General features: G+C 38.4%; 1 protein-coding gene and 1 long non-coding RNA gene across 3 annotated transcripts in view; one reads left to right on the top strand and one right to left on the bottom strand.

The window, feature by feature from the left end:
* Positions 1 to 3,771: 3,771 nt before the first annotated feature.
* LOC148742204 (uncharacterized) lies at positions 3,772 to 5,583 on the bottom strand. 2 transcript variants are annotated; one of them, XR_015998647.1, is made up of 2 exons: positions 5,461 to 5,583; positions 3,772 to 4,206 (listed from the first exon to the last, which is right to left on the bottom strand). It is a non-coding gene; the product is annotated as an uncharacterized LOC148742204 (long non-coding RNA). The 2 variants fall into 2 exon arrangements; XR_015998648.1 differs by having other exon boundaries at positions 3,772 to 4,174; positions 5,461 to 5,578.
* Positions 5,584 to 5,720: 137 nt separating this feature from the next.
* Positions 5,721 to 13,878, top strand: part of LOC111342271 (protein NDRG1) — a 55,680-nt gene continuing 47,522 nt past the window's right edge. Inside the window, exons 1-5 of the mRNA XM_022949333.2 lie at positions 5,721 to 5,877; positions 5,964 to 5,999; positions 6,190 to 6,277; positions 7,282 to 7,373; positions 8,540 to 8,568. Coding sequence (XP_022805068.1) covers positions 5,848 to 5,877; positions 5,964 to 5,999; positions 6,190 to 6,277; positions 7,282 to 7,373; positions 8,540 to 8,568 — 275 coding nt within the window. The 5' untranslated portion in view covers positions 5,721 to 5,847. The remainder of the gene's footprint in view (positions 5,878 to 5,963; positions 6,000 to 6,189; positions 6,278 to 7,281; positions 7,374 to 8,539; positions 8,569 to 13,878) is intronic.

Below are 13,878 nucleotides of genomic sequence, written 5' to 3'. Positions count from 1 at the left end.
TAAACTCAAATTGTGCTGCCTTATACATGAAATTGTAAATAAAGCTCATAGCATTCCAGATATCATATCTGATGTCCTAACCCCAGCATCTAGCATACATGATATAATACAAGATTCACAAATGATTTCAATTTTTTTAGAATGCAAATATGAACTAACTCTGGCAAAATGTCTTTCAAGTATGCTGGACTCAAGATATGGGAATCTGTGCTGCTTGAAATTAAGCGTCTCTCTTTTACTTCCTTTAAAAAAGAATGGAAGCGTTATCTTTTGGTTGGTCAAAGTTGAATTCACTACTGGTTTGATGCTAGATAAAATAATTTAGCTGTCTTGCTCCTAAACCGTAGGAAATGACAAATCTTACCTCACTTTATTCACCCTACATAATTAGCATTAATCGCCTCATTCTTTCTTAATTTTTCCTCATTCTTTTTTAATTTTTATTTAGTTATTTTGTACTTATTTCTCTTTTCTCATTGTTTACAATATTAATAGTGTACGAATACCTTGGTTAGTGTAAATATAGAATTAAAGTAAAGTAAGTCTTGTGCAAATGTTAAGATACACCAGTTAATTACACGCGACAGTGGCCAACTCGAAAGCTTACGCTCCTTTGATCACTGTGCACATTTTACTTTAGATTATTCATGTAATTTACTGTTCTTATATATTCTGACTCTTGTAATCTATAGCAATCTCTACTGTAACCTCTTGAAATAGTGCGAATAAATAAATAAATAAATAAATCAGAGTGTGCACACCGCCTGGTCGCGACAGAAGTGACTTCCGGTGTGGAAACACTTCCGGTGTAGTAAAAACGTTTGTCATTTATTAGAAAAGGTCATCAACGAAACAACAAAACAATACCTCTTACAGACTGACGTAAGACCAGGACGATTTTACATCTTACCCAAAATACACAAACCCGGTAATCCAGGACGCCCTATTGTCTCATCCAATAGCCACCCCACTGAACGGATATCCCAGTTTGTTGACAACTACCTCCAACCACTCGTTCACAAACTACCATCTTATATCAAAGACACCAAAGACTTCCTCAACAAACTGGTTTACATTGGTAATTTGCCCCCTGTTTCTTTACTAGTTACACTTGATGTTTCATCCCTCTACACCAATATCCCACATAACGAAGGTATTAATGCTTGTGACCATTTTCTGTGTACCTCCTCCAATACCCCTATTCCTGCCGTCACACTTTGTGACCTCATTCGTATGGTTCTTACCATGAAAAATTTTACTTTTAATGATGCTCATTACCTCCAAGTTCACGGCACAGCCATGGGTACCAAAATGGCCCCTTCTTTCGCTAACCTATTTCTGGGTCTTTTCGAAGCTAACGCTTTAAAAAATGCCCCAGTAAACCCCACACTTGGTTTAGATACATCGACGATATCTTTATGGTCTGGACCGAAGGTTTAGATAACCTAAAAATTTTCGTCGGTTATCTTAACAATATCCACCCCACCATCAAATTCACCAGCTCACACTCTTCCACTAATGTGGCTTTCCTTGACGTAAGTGTCTCTTTAACCACCGACGGTAATATCTCCACTGACCTCTACACCATCCATTATATACCAAAAAAGCCATTCCGTTCAGTCTAGCACTCCGCCTACGACGTATCTGTTCTACAGATAAAGCTTTTGAGACTCGCGCCGCTCAACTTACCTCATATACCTTCTCAAACGAGGTTACAGCCATAAATTCGTCACCAAACAAATACAACGCGCCGCTGACATCTCCCGCACACTCACCTTACAAACTAAAGACGTAAAAATACCTAACCGTATTCCATTTATAACTACTTTTAATCCGTCGCATGCTCACATCTCCAACATCATCAAAAAACACTGGCATCTACTGCAGTCTTCTAACCGCTGCAAAAAAGCTTTTCCTCAGCTGCCAGTTGTCGCCTTCAGACCCTCCCCCAACTTTCGCGACACATTAGTAACAGCCAAACTCCCCTCTAATTCTACCACTTCCCATCCTCAACTCCCCCCCGGCTCTTTCCGTTGTGGTAAAAACTGCGCTACTTGCCCCTACATCTCTGACGGTCTTACTAACTATACCTTTTTTCTACCGGCGAAACACGTCCCATTAAATCTCACTTGACCTGTGACACTAAAAACCTTATCTACTTAATTCAGTGTAACCGCTGTAACTTACAATACATAGGAGAAACTAAACGACGTTTAAAAGACCGTTTTAATGAACACCGCCGTATCATTTATAAACCTAACTCTAAATCTAAACCTACTACAGCGGCAGAACACTTCATTTCCTATCCTAACCACTCTGCTCACGACATGGAGCTAATCGCCATCGAAAAAGTGTTTTCCAAGAGAGACTCGATACGCAAGGCCAGGGATGCTTTTTTAATTTCAAGAGGCAACACTATTTATCCAGATGGCCTTAACGCTCGCGAAGAAATGTATTAGTTTCTAGTTATTTATCCAATTTACCTTAATTCATTTCTATTTTTGCTCTCTATTTCTATTTTTATTGTTATCTCATTGTCAATCAAATTAGTTCTACATATTTCCGCTGTTACATCATACAGCTAACTATGAAGCATCACCCCAATTTTCTGTTAATTCCCACTGCACCTGAAGAAGGCTGGTTTGGCCAGCCGAAATATAGTGCTCCGTCTTAAAATTTACTTGTCTACGTTGTATCGGTCTTGCCTCTATATTCATATTTCATATTCATTATTTTGGGCCGATCAGATCATCGCTGATCCAACGTACAAGAGTAGGAGTATCATCCACGGTTGCCTGCTGAACATTTCACAGTTATGAATTAACAGTTCTTTACAAACGAGTCTTTATAAAAAATTACAGCCAAATTCTCGTACTTAGTTTGTTTTATAAACGACATTGAAAAAAGCCTTAACCGTCAAATGACCTAAAAATTCAGCCGTCAACTGTCAAGGGTGACGCTAGATCAAAGGCGTTCGTCGAGGGTAAGAGTAAACAGTAATTTTGGTCAGCGGGAAAATTATAAAACCCGCGAATATTGCGAAATCCCGCGAAAGGATGACATTTAAAAACCGAAGACAATTTTTGACTAAGACACTAGGGGTAATGATGGCGACGACTCAGTAAATATAAGAAAACAATATATGTGTACTAGTACTGCGCTTTCATAAAATGTATGAAAGCGTTCTTCGCAATAATAAACCCTACTTATCTAGTAGGTGGAAATAAGGCCTGGAAAAATTTTAGGTCCGTACAGGAGTTGAACCTATGACCTCTGCGATACCGGTGCAGTGCTCTACAAACTGAGCTAACAAGCCAGCTGGGAGCAGATCATTATGTTGAATATGTGTACTGCGGTTTCATAAAATTACGAAAGCGTTCCTCGCAGTAATAAACCCTATTTATCTAGTAGCGACTAAGTACTGTAGACATGACTTATTGACTTGCCCTGTTCTGCCAACAGAAGAGCGAACATGATAGGCATGCAATGTCTACTTTCACTGCTTATAACAAGTCTAAAATTATTAAGTCGTAAGTGAAAAAAGCTGTTCCTTCAATTTAAAACGGCAGTCACTTTGAGAATAAAGTAACCCTTTATTTGCCTGTCATTATATTTGTAGTGAAGTCGCTGACGCCAAAACGGGCTGGCTTTCTCTATCTGGGCCTTGCATCGAGCTGGTGCACTTTAAACAGAAGGATGGGTACAAGTGCGGAATTCTCATTTGTCTCATGTAAGTAGCTAACTCGCTCTGCACCCACACGCGACATTTAGTTTTCAAGTTTAATACAGAAGTCACTATTCTCATTAAATCATGAGGTGTTAAGGTACGAATTACTTACCCTCACAAGGTAACTACGAAGAAAGTGCATTCGATTAATATACCTTAGCAACCAATTATTTCTGCCTTAAAAGGAATTTAACGGAATATTGCATATTCTTCACTCAATTTTCCCAATGACTGATTGTTGTTTTCAATCGTTTCTTTCAGTTTGCTAGATGTTTGTGCGAAGAGTCCTCCGTAGATGCAGCTTTCCACATAGCAACCGAACGTGTACTAATAACGTCTATGGTGTTTGGCTGTTGTTACGATGACATCCACAAGTAGGTAACCTAAGTCACAGCTTGTTTCCAAACTGCCTATCCTTTAATCTTGCCAAGCTGATTGGGTTTGATCCTGATATAGAGTTAAGAGTCAAAGTATGAGACCTGACCCAGTAAAAAAGAAGACATATTTAAGTGAATGATAATGAAAGACTTCTTCCGTCCGCTGTAGGAGAAATATCAACGTCTGCATAAACAATTTCCCCATCGTCCATGACGACGATGGGGAAGATTGGCTGGGATGCGACAGTTGTGGGCAGTACTTCCACGCAGGTTGCATCAAAGTGGATTTCTCAGACTCTCTCTAGCTACTTTGTCTGCCCTTGTTAATTTCACAACATCGTTGCGGATTAGTGACGTAAATTGATGGTGGAGAATATATTCTTCCCAGTGTGGGACTGGGTTAAGACAAAGCTAGGCTGTGTACAATTCCTGAAATTCCCGTTATTTCACGAATTATTTGACGCTAGAGTGTTGACAAGTTTTTCGCATTACGTAAGTGAAAAATTGACTCAACGCTGAAAGGAGAATCTCCCTCAAAATTTACTTTTAAGAGTCGAAGTTACCGTCCAAAATTCAAACGTTACTGTTAGGTTTATTGGCGCATTGATAACCTTGTAAATAGCTCAAACATACTGAAAACATTTTCATTCGTTTTTGTATATCTTCATCCTTTGTTCAGTACGATCTTAGGGGCCGACCATTTAACTCTGGGGGGGGGGGTGCGGGTGATTTTGAAAAAATTCTTCCTGCAAGCACTTGTTGGAAGAAAAAAATTGCATGCAGCCCAAATGTAACAGAAGAAAAAGAGCATTTAGAACGGAAAAATATCCTGCACAGCAGATTGCTAGAAAAAAAATTACTTGATGACCAGAAATCACCCACCCATCCCCACCCCCTCAAAAGTTATGTGGTCGGCCCCTTATGCATTTCGGGTTTGAACTTTTCGTGGGGAACACGTGCTACAGCTTACACGACATATTTCAAATTTAACCGCTGTACTACAAACTTGTGTGTTCGACCCTCGACGAACGCCTTCGATATAGCGTCACTGACAAAAGGTCTCATTTTTAACCGTCAAGTGTCAGTTAACGTGACTCCCCTCCGGCCCCCCCTCTATTGAGACCCTCTATAATGTACTTGGCCAAAGTGCAATCAGAAGAGATTCAAAAGAAAAAACAACTGAAAATCTAACTTCTTAAATTTATATTTGGCTACCTTTTGTGTACTGAAACCAAGAAGTTTGGGTGACATATCTTAAAATCTTTGCCCACTTCTATATGACAAATACAGCCAGATATATGACAAATTTACGTTAGATGTTATTACACTATAAGATCTGACAAACAGCCTACTCACTCTCCCCCGCAAGCTAGAAGAGAGAAGTCATCAACAGGACTGGACTTCTAGTTGGCAAATCCACGTCAAGTCTACCGGTGCGTTTTGGTAAGTCACGAAACACTCCCTTCCCCCCGAGGGAAACCTATCTGTTAGGGCGAGCGTTGCGTGACGTCTCAAAAAATAATGTTGATTGGTCAGCTGTTCCTCAAAAGTCGCTCTGTACTATGATTGGTGAAAATGTCACAAGGGGCTTCTGGGCGCATCGGCACAAACACGCTCACTTTCACATTTGTCACTTGATCTTTGAACTGCCTCGCCTGACTGTTTGCATTTTGCGCGTGATAGAAGAGGTGTTATCGATTTTCTTGTTTTCAAGCTCTTTATTAAGCTTGCTTTCGTTAGAAGATGGCAGACGGAATTCCAAATACTGAAAGGGTATTTTTCGCCTCGATTTCTAGTCATCTACTGTTTGCACGGTGTTTTGTTGTCCTCACGTCTTTCCTAAATGATCTGTTTTGTAGGTGGAGAAAGTTGGCGACTTAACCATTTATGTCGTGGTACGTTTTGTTTTTGCGTTGTATAATGGCGTTTTTAAGGCTTTTTTAAGTCTAAAAGCATAACATAGACTCTGTATTTTCGATCGGGAGCAGTGTACCATTCTTATACGTTATAATTCAAGTATACATATAGCCTCGATTCTTCTCTGCTAATAAATTGAGCTCAAGCTTACAGTGGTTTGCTTCTCAGGGCGAAGATTCCAAAGATAAAAAAGACGAGAAGGAAAACATCAAGAGAAAGGAGGTTATGATAACATTTCATGATGTCGGAATGAACCGTAAGTCTTGTTACGCTGAAGAAATGTCCATAAGATGAGTCATGTTTTGCTTTGATGAACAACACAACGGGAAGAAAACCACCTTGCTCGTGTTGTTGTTGTCGCTCTCGAGGCAAAATAATTTAGGACTTTTATTGGAGACAGTCGAGCACAACTTTTTTGGATTTTTAAACTTAATTGTTAATTGTCGAGATTGAAATGTACTTCGAAAGGTGTTTTGTCGGGAAAGGGCTGTGGCGTGGCAACTAGGTTTTTCTTATCCTACCTCTGTTTCGTGGCTGCTTTGCAGACTTGACTTAAGTATAACTGGTATTATGTATGTAATGTAGTGGATGAATCATTACGGTGGCCAATTTACCATTTCAACTTTTGTTGATATATCCAAATTATAATGTAGTGGATGGTCTGATTTTGAGCCCATGAACTTTTCTGCCTTTTTTTTTGCCAAGAACTTAATGTAAAACTTGACACTCCGTTTGTTTATTTCCATAAATGGAGGTGTGTTGGAAGGTGTGTTGGAAGCACATACACTCTTCAAAATAAACGGATTTGATACTAATCATGAAGATATTGTGCTTAAACCCAGGACAGAAATACTTTTAATGGTGATAACGTCTAATTGTATTGGAATTGTGCATTAAGTGTTTTCGTTAATGTACACTCAGTTTCGTGGCAAAATAGTTGTCTTAAAATAGTATGCTAAGATGCGAAACTAAATTTTTGCACAATGCTCCTCATGAATGATAAGGGAGCTGGTGTACTTCACAGGAAAGGGACGATGGAGGTGTACATTGCAATTTCAAACATTATATTTATGAAAGCAGATATTGTGTGTTTTTTATGTGCAATCAAGGGTGTAATATGAAATATTCAAGATGATCAACAAGCTACAAATGATAATTGTTGAGATATGATATTGATTGAAAATCTACCATGGATACAGCAGTGTATCTAACATATATCTGCAATATGTTACAGTTTTAAACAAAAATTGACATTTTCAGATAAAACATGCTTTGAAAGGTTCTTCCAACATGAAGATATTGTCCACCTATTGGATCGCTTTGTTATTTACCATGTGGATGCCCCAGGACAGGTAACATCTTAAGACTACTCCTATTAATAATATTTCAGAATACATTATATTTAGTTACACTGTGGGAAATTGTTCAACTTGCTTTGTGTCAGACTTGGCTCTTGATGAAAAAGAAATGCCCCTGGTGAACATGTTTTGTGTTGGGTGAAAGGTACCTATCCAAGAATGTCAGCTGCTTCAGAAAACATGAAAATGGTCTTTATTAAAAAGGAGTTCAAGCATAGTTAAGGAGTATCAAGAAGTAGTGTTGCTGTGGTAGTATTTTTCTTTTTGGGTTCCAAGTTAATTTAAATTCTTAATACTTTAAAACTCAATATGAAAGCCCCTGCAACATTACTTTAATCATTGGTGATGTTATTTGCAATAATCATATAACTAGCAACTTTTAGAATTAAAGCAAATGTTGGCTTCTCTTTTAGACTTAGAAACTAGTCAGACTCTAAACTCATTTAGTGTAAAATAACCTTCCCAGTAACAAAACTATCACAACCAACAATATTCGGTGTCTAGAGACCGAAAAAACCTCAAGACTTTTTTGGAGTTCTTTCAGTCTCTTTAATATGTACAATGCAAGTTTTGATAAAACTAATAGGTGTTGTCCTATTAGATAATGTATTTCAAAGTAAAAAAAAATATTTTGAGACTCCAAGAACATACTGGCTCAAGTTTTTGTTTTTCATGTCAAAGTCATTAACCACAACATTTGTCAGAAAGTGAGCAAAAGATTTCATACTGACGAAGCTCCTATGATGTTTCCTAAGTAGATAGGAGAAGAGCAAAACACTTGTGGTTGTAATAATAAGGAGAAAGCTTTCAATATGTATTTTCCCTGGAACTGGTAGAGAAGTCCAAACATTTAACAATTAAAATTCCCAAATTCCCCCCAGGTATGTGTTTGTAATATGTGTGTAATAAAGCATTGGCTTTGTTAGATAAGAGCAACCTTGCATGCTACAGGACCACTAATAAGCAAGTTGATAAACATGTTTTATTTCTAGATTACTTTATCCACAAGTTGGCCCTAGGTATTCTTTGATTTAAAAACTGAATGTAGTTTTGTGCGCTTTCTGTTCTTTGCTTTCTTGGAAAAAGCTGAGTTGCTGAGTTGAAATTTTTACAGGGGTTTAATTTTACAGGGTTTTAATCATACCCATCATATTTTTCAGGAAAGTAAAGCAGAAAACTTGGCATCGGAGTAAGTATATCTCATTTTTTTTTCAATAAATTTTTTTTTTCGTCTTTCAAATAACCAAAAAGATAAAGGCAGTTAAGGTGGCTGAACACAGTTTTTGATACCTTTGTTTCTTTCACCATTTTCTCTAAAACCCTTGGTCTCTCGGTCGCCAAAACTGGCAGCAAGCAAGTTAACAACACAAACTTTGTTTTTTTGATAGTTAACCCTTATCATGCTGAGTTCGAGTTCAGGTTACAATCCCCTAAACTGACTTTATTTTTAGTAACACACTTATACACGACAGTTGATCCTTTCATCAGCAGTGCAAGCTTTACATTTCATCAAATCCCAACAACCTATATATCAAATTAAAGCTTAAGAAATTGCCTTTCTGATTATTCTATTACAATAAACTTTTAACCTATTTTGCTTTTAAAATTTTAGCTAAGAAATCTTGCTTTTGGAAAAACTTGACAAAAATTATACATTAACAACAAACAAATCATTAATTTCTTCCAAAAATTATCTGTGCAAGCCTAAAATGGCAATCAGAGTTAAGCCCTAGTCCACCAGCTTAATAAAACAATTCCTGTGTCTGTGACAACATTTGTTTTTCTCAATACAGTAGCAAGACTGCATACTTGTCAAGTCAACACATAATCAAAATTAGGAATTTATGTACATTGTTTGGTTTTGAATTAGTTCAAAACAGTCAGCTCAGTTGTTGGGGTCTATGTTGTAAATTTATGTATTTCTGTGTTTGAATTGACTTCAAAACCAAACAAAACCAAACAAAAGATGAATAATGGTTATGATCAGTTAGTTTCAGCATCCTCATTGTCATTATTGGCATCGTGTCTTCGAATGTAGGCAGCAACATAGTCCTGAACAGTGTGGAACAACTGGAAGCAGTCCTGTATACAGAGGGCTACTTTACAGACACTGCACTGAAAGCTAGACTCTTTTCCTGGCCTCTTCCTTTTCTCTCCTGCCCTTTTTAGGATCTTCTTTTGGGCAGGAAAGCAAACCGCACATGCCCGGGTGATGTTGGACTTCTTCCCAGTGCCCAATATTTTCTCTGGGAAGTGACCTCCAACTTGAAGACGGGTTAAGCCTTCGGCTGACCTCCTTGGGCGGCCTCTCGGAATGAGAGAATGGGAGATGCCAGAATTCCTAACAAGCTCCTTCACAAGCTCCCTTCTAAAAGTCCTTTGCAGCACAGGTGACCGGGTTCTTTGCTTGTACAGGATGTAAGCATTCAGGATGCTTAAGGAAAACAGGTGGAAGAACACTTTCTTCCACCATTTCATGGTGCGTCGCCTGAAGCAAGAATAGGCCACCATCTGATCACATCGGTCAACTGCTCCCATGAACTTGTTGTAGTCATGGATAATCTCAGGTTTAGTTATTGGTTGGCCAGTTCCAGGGTGATTTCGGCCAACTTCTACATCCGCAACAGAATGAACTGATGACAGCATCTGGAAAACTCTGCGGTCCTTAAATTTAACTGCCAGCAAAGTTCCATTGTTCATAACATACTTGTCACCTTTTCTTTTCACTTGTGCCCTTTTAAATTGCTGGGGGATACCTTTCCTGTATCTGGCTGTTCCACAGGCCCCAGTGTTCTGCCTATAGAGCTCAGCAAATAAAGTAGGTGATGTGTAGTAGTTGTCAACATACAAACACCTACCCGCATTCAAATAAGGTTGCATGAGCCTCATGACTAAGTCATATGTCTTTCCTTTAGCACTGGGTGGTTCTGGGTTTACACCAGTGTAAATTTCAAACCTACAACAATATCCATTACTTGAGTCACACAACTGGTATGACTTAACACCATACTTATCTGGCTTGTCAGGATTATACACTTTGAAATGCACCTTTCCTCTGAATGGAATCATTCCCTCATCAATGCAAATATTTTTGCCTGGCTTCCAGACATCTGAAAATTTCCCAGTGACAACACTGTATATAGTGCCAAGCTTTTTTATTGGGTCATACCCTTCCTGTCCTCGAGGAACATAATCATCATTATCACACAAGTGAAAAAATGTTAAAATGTTCATAAATTTGTCTCTTGACATAATTTGAGGGAAAAAGGGAGTTGATAAAACCTCGTCGGTGGACCAGTAATCCTGGATATTCTCTTGATTCACCAGGCCCATTGCAATGATCATGGCAAGAAAAGCTTTTATCTCACCAGCTGTCACACCATCCTCAGGCCAATTTCTAAATCTCGAGTGCTGAGGTAAACGACCTCTTCGCTGTAAAGATGCGATTGTTTCCGTAGCATATTTATTTGTTTGGGATGCAATCTCGTCGAATAGGTTTTCGGGGAAGAGGAGATGAAAGTAGTCAGAGAATGATGGATTGTTAGGAAGCTCCACATTCAACCCTCGATCAGCTGTGAAGTCAAGCCTTCGCGGGATGCGATCGCCAAGGACCCAGTTGTCTTCTTCGGTTTCTTCTTCGCTGTCCGCCTCGCCATCACTGTCTTCTTCTCTTCTGTCATCTTCTTCTTCACTGCTTTCAGAATTATCCGTATTTTCATCTAAATCGCTATCCTCTCCGCCTACAACTTCATCATTAGTTCCTTCATCAACAAATACAATATTGGCCGCCATCTTTGTTTATCAGTGTTACCGCGCAACAAAATATATTTCATGCTAATTAACTCTTTTACTCTACTCGGGTCTTCGGAACTCTGTCGGATGCTTAATTTATGTCCCTTGAGTTGGCCCATGACCATAAACCAATATAAGCCCAACATATTCTGAACTTCTCCGCCAATAAAACGATGATGTTCGGAAACCCGGAATATTCCGGGACCCGTCCACATGGACGAACACGTGCGCCCGGAATATTCCGGGAGCCGCACGATAAGGGTTAAGCTGACGTACGTGCCATTGCCTTGGCAACGTGAATAGACATAAACAGGCAATTAAAATCGGTGTTGTTTCTTTGTAGAAAATCTAGTCAGTAGAACTTCTTTATAATTTGCATGCAACGAGCTTGTAATGATACTTACAAGTTAACACCATTTTGCTAACAGTTTAACAGAGAGATCTTTAATCATCCCTTGTTGAAGGTTCAGTCGATTTTCTACAATTCCTTAGTTTAAAATCAATTTTTTTTCAATACACCAGTTACTCATTTCCTAAAGTATTTTCGTGCCAAATTTCGTGAAATTCTAATGAGTGGTTCTCAAGAAATAGGCATATTTCCGAGAAAGCAATTTTGCATTCAGTCGCAATTTTTTTACTTACTACGCTGCATTTAACTGGGTTCTTTCAGTAATGACAAAAAAGCTGAGAATTGCTGGGTTCTTTGCACCATTGACTTTTCTAACATATCTTTGTAATTAAAGATTAAAACCCTTAATACACTGCGCCATAATGAAAAATAGCACAGATAGTGCGAGTACGTGTTGAGTAAATAAAAATAATGACCACTCTAATTGACAGCATGTTTGTTTTTTGCAATCCCTGTGCGTGCACTGAATTGCGTTAGCAAAAGCGCGCCCAAAAACTGTGTTCATGCACCTTAAGATGCACACTGACATGTAAAAAGGTAGCTCTCACACTAAAAACTTCTCTTTTGGTAGAATTATTGGGAAGAACTCTCCAAATGTATTTCTGCTGAAAAGAGCTGTTTACATTTCTTTTCTTATACAGAATGATGTCTAGCTCATGAATTATGTTTGCCCATTATGTTTTCTTGTTTACCATAGTTACTGTAACATTTTAATTATTTCTTAGCTAACGCAGGCTTGTGTTAGAAACTTTTGAGTAATATAATTTGTCGAAAAGTTCATGGCTTTTAGATTACAGTCTGAATGTAGTGAGACTAGCCCACAGCATAGGCATCATACTAGGGGTAGTTAATGTTACAAGCTCACGAGAGTTTATTCAACAAGCCTTGTTTCACGTAGAGTGAAGGGGACAGAGAGAGCAGGAAAATTCAAGAAGACACCTGGCCATGAAGGCTGTTAAAAAGGGAAACGCCATATAACTGCTAATCATTTGTATTTCCCAAAATAAGTGTGTAACGAATCAAAATGAGGTGATTTAAAAACCAAAGTTGCTGTCTTCTGACTAATTAGGGAAAAGGTGAGGGGTTTTTCTTTTAGCAAGGAAGGAAGTGGCTTTGACAAAACCTCCTGTGCAGATGCAAATATAGGCTAATATTTGTTATATTGTATTTAATTAATTTATTCTTGCCATTTTTTAATTATAACACATGCAGCTCAAAGATAGGAGACCCAAATGTATGCAAAAAAAACTAGTACAAGACTAGTAACAGAGGTAAACTAGTCTTAAAAGGCCAACCAGTTGGTCTAACAGTAAACACATCTGCCTAATAAGTATGTACAGGGTTTTGAATTGAACCCGTAACCCGTAACACCTGTCACGGGTGTCACTGGTAAGTGTTGCGGCTGTCAACGCCTATTAAATGCAAATAAAAGAATGCCTTTGTGCAGAGATAATTGAGTTTAGTATTGAATGTTAGTCAGTTTTAGTTTTCAAAACGAACAGCCTGTCAGCAAACAATTGCTATGCTTCACAACTTCTCCGCAACGTTGTAGGTTCTAGCCCAGGCCTCTCCAATTGAGATTTTGTCTTCCCACATGCTAATACACGACTGCTGTGATTTGAATTGGGACTCTACGGGCCTTAAGATACGTAGCTTTAGCTTTGGCTATGTACTTAGCTGTTATACATGGAGGTGGCACAGCAACGGCTATACAAAATTCTATTGAGAACCCTGATGTATGAACTCTCTGATCGTTTTTTCTTTGGTGGTATGGTCATGGTATATTTCAAAGGGCATTGTATTTGCAATGAAAACTGTTGGTTAAACTGCATTGAATATCTGTCAATTGTCTTTTGTTTCATATGGCTGTGTTTGTATATTTACTGTTGTGACCAGTTAACTTTACACAGTTTTTGCTGGGTGGTAAATTGCATCAAGGCTCATTCACCAAATAATGCATTACTGTTGAGTGCATCATACTTAAAGTGTATATGACACGAAATTTTTTTTTTCGTTGATAGCTAGTTCCATGTGTATAATAAACGGTTTGAGATTTTAAAATGAATGAAACAAATTTTTTGGTCGATTTTTAGCCCCCAAAACATGCTAAATTTATGTGTAAAATTGTTCCCGGAGACTGGGGCGAGAATTGGACTCGTGACGTCAGGTTGTTTGATCCTTTGATTGGCAAGGTCAACAAATATCAGTGTTTTCCTTGTAACACGCTGTGATTACTCGCTTAATTCTATCGTTTCACGCTTCGAAATGTCCAGCGATTCCGAGAGTATTGAGTCGTCT

This window comes from Stylophora pistillata, chromosome 1, assembly GCF_964205215.1.
Source record: "Stylophora pistillata chromosome 1, jaStyPist1.2, whole genome shotgun sequence".
NCBI lineage: Eukaryota > Metazoa > Cnidaria > Anthozoa > Scleractinia > Pocilloporidae > Stylophora > Stylophora pistillata.
The sequence above is the reverse complement of the archived record's forward strand: the minus strand, read 5'-3'. Positions and strand labels throughout refer to the sequence as shown.